At 39.4% G+C, this 11773-nt stretch overlaps 3 protein-coding genes across 4 annotated transcripts in view; all 3 read right to left on the reverse strand.

Annotated features, from left to right (window-relative positions):
* LOC145439704 (eukaryotic translation initiation factor 4E type 2-like) overlaps positions 1–5820 on the reverse strand; it is a 33540-nt gene extending 27720 nt beyond the window's left edge. Inside the window, exon 1 of one of the 2 annotated variants that reach the window (XR_013915318.1) lies at positions 4787–5820. Coding sequence is in view for 1 of the 2 variants with exons in the window: in XM_080317268.1 (XP_080173394.1) it covers positions 5051–5713 (663 nt within the window). In the remaining variant the exon portion in view is untranslated. Of the gene's footprint in view, positions 1–4394 lie in introns of those variants that run through there. The other variant, XM_080317268.1, reaches the window with a different exon arrangement.
* On the reverse strand, positions 645–3550 carry LOC145439703 (uncharacterized). The gene is made up of 2 exons (XM_080317267.1): positions 2863–3550; positions 645–2130 (listed from the first exon to the last, which is right to left on the reverse strand). The coding sequence occupies exon 2, from the start codon at positions 2114–2116 to the stop codon at positions 1451–1453; it is 666 nt and encodes a 221-aa protein (XP_080173393.1). The 5' UTR covers positions 2117–2130; positions 2863–3550; the 3' UTR covers positions 645–1450.
* Positions 3530–4379, reverse strand: LOC145439706 (uncharacterized). The gene has a single exon (XM_080317270.1). It carries the CDS (start codon positions 4354–4356, stop codon positions 3793–3795), a length of 564 nt encoding a protein of 187 aa, XP_080173396.1. The 5' UTR covers positions 4357–4379; the 3' UTR covers positions 3530–3792.
* Positions 5821–11773: the final 5953 nt, after the last annotated feature.

Consider the following 11773-nt stretch of genomic DNA (forward strand, 5'->3'; position numbering starts at 1 on the left):
GCATGCGATACACAATAAACCATATTGACGGCATATCTGTGCCTGAGGAAGCATGGAGGAGTTGCAGGTTATCACTACCGGTCAATTCAACCACCATGGATTCATCTGTTGTTGTTCAAAGAGCAAGGTTTATTTCAACGCATAGCAATAAATCGTACAACTGATTGATAGGCAATTACCGATTATATACAATAATATTGTGACGGCCAGACTATCAAAACAACGCGCGCCGCGTGTGTGAGCCTCGTTTGCAAGATGCGCGACGTTGAGCACGTGTTACATAAACGGCCTTCACACTCGACTGTGTTACGGTATGAAGCTCACTCAGGACATTTTAGAAAGGTGATATTGCTGTGAAATCAGTCAGGCGATGATTTCACCCCGAGAGCGTCTATGTATGACGTAAAGGCAAATTCAGTAACAAAATTCTCTTCTAATTTTTCAAAACCTGAAACACTTCTTCTCATAGCGCTTTCAGCTCTCCCAGCTGATCAATCCGAGTAGCTCAGTTGGTTAGGCAGCTGTTTCCTGCTTACAACGATATATTGGGTGTTGGTTCAAGTCCCACTGTTCGGATTTTATGATCTTTTTCGTGAGAGCGGTAAAATTTGGACTCGAGGCCGACCGCGGAGATAGGGTTAAAGAGGCCCAATCCATTTTCATGATGACGTACTAGGTGAATCATACATCAAAAATAGGAACGCAGTGTCAGGTTAGGCTATTTAGAGATGATTGAACTTGTGCTATCATTGCCATTTGGAGTTGATAATCTAAAATGTTCAATAAGTATATTATTGTCCAAGGAAAGATACTAAGAAAAAAAAAATTACATATCGAACTGATAAGATATATGACACTTCCAACAGCAAGGTTACTTCATATTCTTTATGTATTTCACGGGGGCTTATATCATAATACCAAGATACATAACCTAACCAGCACCCTCATACTTTTGGAGAATAATGGGACTGCCCCTGTAGCCCAGTGGTTACATCTCCAATCTCGCAAACCAATGATTCTTATTGGCTGCCTCTTCCAAAACCAAACCGTTGGTGGGCAAACCTAGTGATTTGAATGAGAAGGGTTGTGGCATGAAGGGCAATGGACACGTAACTTCATATAAATCATTATATGCAAACATCTGAGCACCGATCCACTGTGCCAATCCAACAATTGGGAGAAGCCGAGCGACTTTCTCAATGGGATGATGCTAGCTTGAAAACAGGATGACCATTAGTGATTCTAAACAAATTGAAGCACTGAAACCTGATGATCTTCAAGATTTACCGGATTGAGTCAAAATTTTATAAGGAAATTCATTTTGAATCAGGTAATTCCTTGCCTTAATTCAATTTCATAATGAGTTGAACAATCACCAACATATTTTTGAGACAGCTTTACGATACAAACAATATAAAATTACCAAAATACATTACAAGTCACTAAACGACTAAATTATCCATGGTACTGGAGTGCTATCACGATATTCTTTGTCCAGAAACAGCAATCCCCACAATTTGGAGCACCGGTGTACTATAGACGTTTCGTTTCCACCCATGTCGACCATCAGTCTGCGTTCAAAAGCCCATTTGTAGATGCAACCCTCCATGACATGAAATTCCAATTTGGTGTACGGCAAAGTGTCATCTCCATCTGCCCTTGCATTCTCCGGGTCAACCGATGAGCCGTCGATCATCTGCTTTCTTTCAAGGTATTTCTGAAACCCACTCGTGAATAATGACGCTCTTATGCCAACTGCACAATAAACAAACACGTTGAGTTTCTCGTCCGGTTTTGCATTATAGCGTGATTTTTTAATCGCGGCAATGGCATCTCTGAATTGCTTCGAATAGGACTCTGTGAAATCAATGAATTCAGCCCCGGAGATGTGACTCACTTCGAACTCGTTGTGTTCACGTACATCCAGTAAGAGAACATTTCTTTTATCGCAAGTTGCATCCGCCTTATCGTCTTCCAGATCGGCCAAAATATTCCCTACTTGACTGGTTGTAACTAATCGGACATCTGGAAAATTCTTTTCCAGTCTTCTCATAACAAATCGAAGCGACCCATTGGTAACATTACAACAGTTTCTAAGGCGGGCTTCTCTATTCATTGATGGCTATTTACCTGCAAACACATGTCAACATGAGATTTAAGGTGATCTTTTTCAAACTACATAGGGTATTTCAAAAATACTAATGGTATTCTAAATGTGATTGGGATCATACCGATGCGTGTTGTGTCATCAAATTGGAAGAAACTTGGGTAGTGATAGAGTGTAGTCGGAGTGATCCCCTTTGTTGTTGATGGGCTATGTTATGTTACTTTGGTTGTGTAAACGTGTCTTCAATGCCAAAATTAGAAGAAAAAAATAACAGTAAGTGATCTTAATTCAAAAATTATCATACTAGTCCTGGTATTGGCAATACTCAAAGAGTACTCACTCAAGTGTTGTCAATGGAGATTAGGGTGCTTTTCCTTTTGTTCATGAATATGAATATCTTTGATGTCTGTAGGGCAATACCCAGGGGACTCTCATGCAGATTGCTATCATTCCCCACAACTTTGATTATCCGTGTACCATGGGTGTGAATGTGAAACCATTGGCTCAGCATGTTACACTACAACAATTACAATGTAAAAAGAAGTTAGTTGCCACCTTAGATTTTTAGTCACCATCGCTACTCAACACAGCAAGGCGCAATAAGAAATTATAAATACTTTCTCTGCAAGTGAGTACTGAGTAGGCTAACTATGCAGGCAGACAAACTTTTTTCATTGCATAGTGAGCATTGTTGAACGGTCTCAAAAGTAAGGCTCGGAGATATCGACCAGCTTGGCACAATAAATATGGCTCACTTCATATTCCTGATTATTGAGAACGTACAAACTGATCCTTTTTGCAGCTGATTCAGGTAGTTTTCCAATCTGACAATTACACATCTCAAAGGGGCTAACGGGTGACGATGCATTGATTAGATAACTGTGTATTGGTATTCATCATTACTTAATTAAGAGTCTGTGGTGAAAACACAAGATGGCATTCAACAGAGAAAGGAAAGCACAGTACACATTATTAGAGAATGGTACAACTATTTCAAATATGCCCAGATAACTTCTACCTAAATGGCAATAGAGAGTGACCAGTGACAAGTAATGGGAATTATCAGAACGAATGTACTGACAGTAATGCAATTTGATTTGCCACTGCTGAGTAGCAGCGTCCCCAGTGCTGGGCATTCATATGGAAAATAGCAACATACATTTAGATCTTCATAACATTGTGCAAGTAACATGAAAAAAACATAACAGATCTCCGTATGCACAGCATTAAAAAGACTCGCAGCATAATGATATATAATACTAGCTCGTATAGACTTCCAAGCTGCACGATTTGAGTGTTCTAATATACCAACTTTGAAATACTGATGGCAGTATGAAGCGCAATCATCGCTAAAACAAAAAAAGCTTATAACAACAAAGTAGCCTAAATTCAAGCAAAAAATACTCTTGACCAAATCGGAATGAGAAACATCACAGTAAGACACTTACTGATGTCACAATGGATTTACATTTATTTTAAATAATGCAGCTATCAGCTGGTAATAAATGAAGATCCGGTGAATCTCTAACAATCTGTCTGGAGTATACCGATATTACACAAGTAAATAGTTTATAATATGTACCTGAAAAGCCTTAAATGATTTTTGTGAATGAAAGTGTTTCACTCATCAGCAATATAATGGATCACATTAGAGTGAAGATTATTAATAAAAATTCAAGTCACTGCTAATCCTGATAACGGTGCCTCTTGAAGAGCAATTTACCGAAAACGCCATTATAGGGATGAACGTAGTTAGTTCTATCATTATTGCAATCAACAATTGGGCGGCCTTCATTAACCCATTGGAATATCCCCCCTTCCATGTTATAAAATCTCAAGTTCGATTTTAAAAGTACCTCGAATTCTTTGTCTTTTACTATCTCGGAAATTAAGGCAGAAGATCGATATCCAATTGAGCAATACATATAAACATTCAAGGGGTTATTGGCATTGTCATTTTGTGTCATGCGTTCCTGCACTACTTTGAGTACCGCTCCAACTTTTTGGTTGCGAGAGTGGCTTTCATCTATGAATGTTGCATCAGCGATGTGGCTTACATCGAATTCCTTTTTTTCACGAACATCAAACAGTAAGTATCTTTTCTCATCCGTATCAGATCCGTCGTCAACAGATTTTTGAACTTCGTTCGTTGAGATATTTGTGACTTTTGAAAACCGTTTTCCTATTCCAGCCAAAATTATTTTCATGGACAACGTTTCATTACCTGATGACGACGATGATTGTGCCATGGCCGGACATGTAGCCTAATTAGAAACTTGGAATAAACCTGTAAATTATTAAAAGAACATTATTCACACTGCAAGCGCTTGATGGGCTTTTAAAAAGCTATGATATACAGACGCACACTCAAGATTTCACCCATATGACCGAGGAATACACACTCGAAATTCAACACCTCTGACTTCAACGGAATATGCATATCCGAGCAGGTACGTATGCGACTGGCGCATCTAAAACTTACTAAAAAGGCAAGTCTGCGTTATTGGAACAGGCAGACTGACAAATTTCAAGTACCATACTGGCATTTATAGCCTGCAATATTCAATACAGAGAATGCTATAACTTCAACATCCCTAAAAGTATTCAACAGGAAGTTGTGCATTAAATGAAGGCATAAATCATATATTTTATCACATATTTAACGAGTCTCATGTGCACGATATGTAAAAAATAGAATCGTATCACCCTTGTGCGATGTTTCTCCAAATTCAAAGGAAACAATCCAATCATAATGACGCACCAATGCGCAATACTCAAATTCATGCACCGCTGTGGCAAAGGAGCAAGGACGCTATTTGATACCTCTTCTTCAGAATGCTTTTAAACATCAAAGACACCATATTTCACACATAAGGCAAAATGCTACAACTGTAGGTAGGCATAACATGTAAAAGCACCATCACGAAACGCTATACTATCGTGCTATCTGTGGTAAACCTCAGTGTTCCGAAAACTTGTTTTATCACGCATGCTTTGATCATGTTTTTTGTATTCCATCAAAACACTGGGAGGTAGATTGAGCACACGGCGTAATGTATCACGGATTCGAACAGTAGCCTGATTATTACTAGAGGTCTTGTTCCAAATTGAAATTATATCTTCTTGAAATCTCAATGATACAACGACGCCACATATTTCATCACCGACCATGAACTGCTCACCAACAACGGCCATTAGAAGATTTTCCCAGCATCTCGAGGTATAATGCTTCCGAATTCTTACAATCCATTTCCCACCGTTTTTATTTCCGTCGTCCTCCCAAAGGGGTTTTATTCCTTGTTTAAAAAGGTGGATGTCACAATGGCCGTTTAGATCCCCTGGCCTTTTCATGTGGCTGTAAGCTTTCCAAAATTGTTCCACCGAAGCAACTGTTGAAACGATCCGCATGTTTTTTTCAAACGCGTTCGCATCAGCGGGGCGACCAGGTGGTCTTTTGGAATACCAAAAGCAGTATGTGTATTGTAATGGGTGTTCGCCTTTGCATGGTTTTACTTGACGATACATTTCCTCGTCCAGTGATTTGCAATTACTCTCTTCTCCACTGTCCTCATCCTGAAGTGCGCTGAATTTGTTATTCATTTTCATCGAACCAGAATATTAACTAGCTTAGTGCCGCAATTGCCCGTTATTATACACGTCGTGCTGTGATTGTGGTCACTTGTTTCCCGAGTTAGCTGCGAGTTGTTTACAGCGTGTGGGGTCGTGTATCACATGTATCAAATTGTATTTGCGGTATCGGTTTCCAATATGGGTTAACATGCAGATGATGGTTCAAAAATGTATCACCTGGATGACATGATCGCATTGCTTCCTGCAAAGACGAGTTGAGGGAATCGTTTTACAGGGATATTTTATATGGCAGGGGTGTCAAAAATCCGGCCGCCAGACGATTTCATCCGGCCGGCGAAGAAATTCTTAGTTTATTGAAAAATGCTTGTTATTTTGAACAAATGTTGATATTTTGATGAGAAATACTTCCGTTACCTAATCTATCACGATAGCTCATGACTAACATGTGCATTGTGCATAGGTCACATTATTACAGTGGTTCTCAGCCGGGGGGTCCGCGAAGCATTTTCAGGGGGTCAGCGAAACTTTTAAATTTGTAAAGTGATTGATAACCTAATTTTTATTTTTTATAATTAGGAAAAGCACGAGACAGTTTTGCTTCATAATTGCTAAAACTTTAGGACTCACATCATTATAATGGTCGTCCGAGATGAAATACCCGACCGTGCAAACTCATTTTAATTGTGAAATTACCAATAGCCTGCCGTTGTGAACATATATTGCTGTTTAGATATGTTTTGTAGGGGTTTGTGGAAAAATGGAATTTGGAGATAGCATTTTGGATTTGCAGTCTATGCAAATTAGTAAACAAACAATCGTTTGGAATAGAAATTCCTGAATTTTTTCCTTAGCAATGAAGGAATTGAAACCTCGCCACGAAATCCATTTTCTCCTGTGTATAACCCCTAAATAACCTCAAGATGAGATGCTGGATGGAAATGAATTGCCTGGACGTGATATGTTCATTAAAACACACACCAAAAGCTGTCGTCGGAAGCGTCACGCGTTAATATTACATTCGCCCCCAATATATCTTTGTGGAAATGGATTTTCGGCACTCGTTCATATCCAATCGAAGACGCGGATTTTCGAGACAATAAATACAGCTGAAAAATTCGTTTCGAAAAAACAGAAGTCTCCCAATTTCTACATATAGTTTGATATTATTTTCAAGAAAATTCATTTTATGGCTGTTTATCACGAGCCTGCAATCAATATTTGCACGAGACAGATGACGGTTGCACTATAATTGAGCTAATTTTGCACGGAAACTTGAGGGGTCCGCGAGGGTCCGTGGCGGTCCAAAAGGGGTCCGCGAAGACAAAAATAGTTTGAGAACCACTGCAATATTATCATCAAACGACACTGTTCCGGCTTCACTAGCGAGGAGCAAGTCGGTGACGTCATCATCATCATCATCATCATCATTTTATAAATTTTTTATGAAATCAATACAAGACAATAGATTGCGATATAATGAAAAGATAGGAGGGTGCCGAAACGACTTGGTGTAGTCTTTTAATGAGACACCCACCTTGGTTGACAGTATATGTAAATAAGAGGCATTGCACATTGGATAAAAGCAAGGTGTCTGATCTCAAAGTTTTGTGGTGTTTTGAAATTATGAAAATATTGATAATCTGATATTGAACGTAACATAAAAGTAAGCGACTAAAATGAATGCTGCATGTGCGTTTGTAGGCGAGGTCGATATGTCAGATTGTCGTCCCACAATCTTGAGGGCTGATTATAGCATTGATTCAGTAGAAAGTGCTTGTATTTCGATTTGAATGTGGACACTGGACAGTGGACTTGCTCGACGACTGTCGGATAGCCGGCGACATGCTGTTCCACACTGCAGGTCTGGCACACTTGATAAAGCGATGCGTTTTATTGCATTCCGTCCTGATCATATGGTAATAGTTCTTCGAGGACGCGAGTGTGTTGTAGTTATGTGCACTTTTGATTCCGAGGTGGAATAGTCGTTGAAATTTGTGGGAATGGGGCTGACGTTGACACCAAATTCCGAGGAGGCAAAAAGTGGACACTGACAGCATAGTTTTATGGAAAATTGACCTAAAATAGTTATTCACAAAAGCCAAAACGCCCATGCGAAACCGTTATTGGCATGTTAGACGCATAATATAATAGATACACAATGAATATCATTGAAATATCTGTGGTCACACTGCTTCATCATTTCTAGCTCAAAAGGTCCCCGGCCTTGAGAGAAACCCGATAAGGATTTAGGAATAATTTTGAACCAAAATTCCAACGTCCTCGTTTACTGTTTAATCTCTGGTATTCCTCACAACGCATGCGCACTCCCAAGTGCCAACGACGCATCATCACGACTTCAACAAAGGGAGGAGGGGAGGGAGCATTGTAATTTGCCAACCTATAGTCGCTAGAGTCACTGTCTTAGCGATTTGTAATTGTAATCAATCGGCCTGTCATCGTACTTTGCCAATTCCGATAGAGCCCTATGATCCGTATTATAATCTATTTATACTATTATGCAGCCTATATGAGCTTGATAATAAAATATTCAAGTGAAAACAATAAGGGTATGGATCTGGACAGAGGTAGTCAAAGTAGACAAGACCACTGCTCAAGCTGAAGTAGAAGTATCCTCTAGCGACGCAAAAATCTACTCAAGTGCTAGTAGGAATAGTACTTTTAAAAGCAACCTAAAACTACTTCAAGCAGAAGTAAGATATACTAGCTGCGAAAACATTCACGTTCGCAGAGGGCTTCATTAATATTGATGCATCCCAGGACGCATAAATTTTTGACAGCATAAAGCATTCGACCAAATCATCACATGCAAATAATAGTTTTGATATAGGACGTGATTCTGGTCTTTTGTTTACTCGAAGTACATGGCATGGTACCCTCACCGTATTATAAGGCCCGTAGTTTAGACGAAGAGTAATGCGGAGAAGTGGTATTGGATACCGCGTGTTAACACTTTTCGCGGTTAGTAGGATATACGTTATAAAATATGGCGGGTCGTGAAAAGGCCATATGATGTGATGCAATTTTCCGGAAAATAGAGGCAGTACTACCCTTGGTTTTAAACGTCAACAACTCAACGTGTATGTTCTCCAGACAAAAGAACTGAAATAAATTAGAAGACCTAAAACTAGTCATACATCGAATTGAAAGAGAAACACAAATACTATTTATAAAAAGCGGAAGATATGTTTCCCGTCCATTTTTCGGAGAGCTGCAACGTTGGCCTGCGGAAACAGGTCCAACGATCAACAAAGTCAGAGACCGCTTTTTCAAATTAGGACACGACATGTGCTGCTGTATTACGACACGATAGGCAGATGCGAGATTGTGAAACGGTAGTTCCAAACGTTTTGATGTGCCATGATGAAACATATTATGTGGGTGGTGACAATACAACACCAACAACAACAACAACGGAAATACGCAACCCGATACTAACGTGATACTTACGTGATACTTACGTGATACTTACGTGAAAGCAGCCCCCAAATTCCCCAGTCTCTCTCTCTCTCTCTCATTCTCTCTAATAAATTGGAGGAATATAATACCTCTACTTGACAAACTGAAAAGAGCGAAAAGTAAGTAAGTAAGTATATCACAAAAAATTTTCAAGTTGAAGTATAGCAAAAAAATAGATATACTTGAGTAAATAAAATTGCAAGTCTTGGGAACTACTTGAGTACATCGAAAAAAGAAGTAGGCCTACTTCATTACTGACCACATCTTGATTTGGAGATAAAATGTTGGAATCATTTGACTGGTCCAGCCCGCGAGCATTCGGAAAGTTTTAATCCGGTCCACGACCCATGTTGAGTTTGACACCCCTGATATATAACATCAATTGCTTCGTGCGATTAATAATTGACAGTAAATGTTTGCAAAAAGGTCACTACGTCTTTAGCAGTTCACGGGACTATTTGTTTGTTTCATCTCATGATAAGTGCATCGGCTTTGCCGTCCTTGTACCACTGCACTTTATCTAGTAATTGAGGTCACGTTTATTTTTCATTCGTGTAATATTTACCAAATGAATTATTACATAGCACATATTGTAAGTTTGTCGCCACTTCAATGACTGATTTATAAGCAGTTGTGCGCAGTAATGGCGAGTGATCACTATCAACGACGAACAATGTGAAACTATGCAAGTGCCGATTTACTATAGCCGGCAGACATGAGACAGAAGGTGAATGAATTAGGTGATGGGAAGATATTTTCCACTTTACGCATGTGAGCAAGTAGGCTGCTGGACGATATTAGCAATATCTGGAATATATATTTGGTATTTTAGCGGTTCATCAAGCCCAAGAGTTTTTGTGATTACGTGAACCAGTGACATCACGTCGTATTTGTGTGAGGTTGTGGACTGATTTGACAACATGGGATTGACCAACGCGATAATGAATTATCATCATAAAATAATCACGAAAGGGAGATAGGGAAAAATGTGATATGATCTGTATTGAGAACACCACAGTGCTCCTCGTGTCTCATGGCGCTAACACGCCAACCAAACGTTACGTACTTTCGACTGTCGCAAGTCAATGTAATATATGTCGAACGGATAACAATCCAAATCGAATCATTATTATTCCTAATCAAGTAGCAATAATGAATATATAGGCCTACAGAGTCTTTTAAGATTTCCCCAAATTTAGCCCTGCAATTTGCAACCACGGTATAAAAGTAATGGTTGTTAGGGATGGTGTGAACGTGAGGTTCACGTTCGCGTTCTGTGTGTGGACCTCGGAAATTTAGAGGTTCACGTTCACAAACGAACCTTGGTAGGTTCTGCACTGTGAACCATTTTTACATATTACAATTTTCACTTCATTATAACATCTTTGGTTGAAATTTATTGCATTTCAACAGCGGGCCACTCTATGCATGACGCTGACAGCATAAAAAAATCAACACTAAACGAGGATGCGCCATGGCAATCTCAAAAATTTTTACTTTACGCAGGCGTACGGGGTCAATCTTGATTTCATATGTTTATTGTATCATAAAAACCAAATCCGTGCGATTGGGGTGTTGGCTACTGCTGTATAACTTGTTAATGGGGTATTATCGGTAGCAAGTATAGAAACCCATGTTACACTCTGCTCAATATCAGCGCAGCAATAATCAGACGCCGAATACATTGTCCGGTCTGGCCTAGACCGTTAAGGCGTAAACTTATATCCCCTTGCAAGTCCTCGTCGAAATTGTTGGCAAAGCGACGGATGATATTGATTTTATTGGATTATTATATCATTTGAATGCCCCAGTTGATACATTTGGCTACATTTAAAACGCCAATATGCACTTCAGCATTGTGGCAATATGTGACTCGAGTCGTCCCATGGTATCGTGTAGGCCTACATTAATATAGGCTATCACTTCACTGAAATGTAGGGTTGGAATTAGCAATATGACGTCACGTGACGTCATGAGGTTCACGTTCGCGTTCACACAGAACCTTTCAAAAAGGTTCGCGTTCACACGAACCTGAACCTTTCAGAGGTTCACACCATCCCTAATGGTTGTTTCTCGCTATGTCTTGTAGATAATACGAATATAGCTTACGAGCAATAGTTCACATCCGGAAAATAACGAGTAGTGGTACAGCTAACAGCTGAATCAAAGAGTTATTCACAAAAGAAGTGCACCTTCGATACTCGTCAATGTTTATTTCTGATTTATGGCGCATAATGATCAGTTTTACGTGTGGAAACATAACAAGCAGAAGCCAACAAACACACTTCGTTTGATTGTGCAGCAAACTTGTTTGGTGGCCGTTTCGGGCAGGCTGTTTGGTCGCTGTCACAATCATTTAAGCTGAGCCTTGTCGAATAATTCATTTTATGTTGCGTTGATTGTATGTAGTTTAAATATCTAAGTTTGTACCGCATCTTTAGAGATCAATGTTTGTCCTAAAGTATAACCTTTGAAATAGTAAAAAAAACTTTCTTCTCCTGTAGCAATGCCGCTATTGGTTGGAATTGAACCAAATTTGGTGTGCAGGCTTCAATTAGGTAACCTAACAATTTTACCAAGTAGCCATAGTACAATTTG

Source organism: Botryllus schlosseri, chromosome 5, assembly GCF_051294905.1.
Source record: "Botryllus schlosseri isolate E-star chromosome 5, Bs_hap1, whole genome shotgun sequence".
Lineage (NCBI taxonomy): Eukaryota > Metazoa > Chordata > Ascidiacea > Stolidobranchia > Styelidae > Botryllus > Botryllus schlosseri.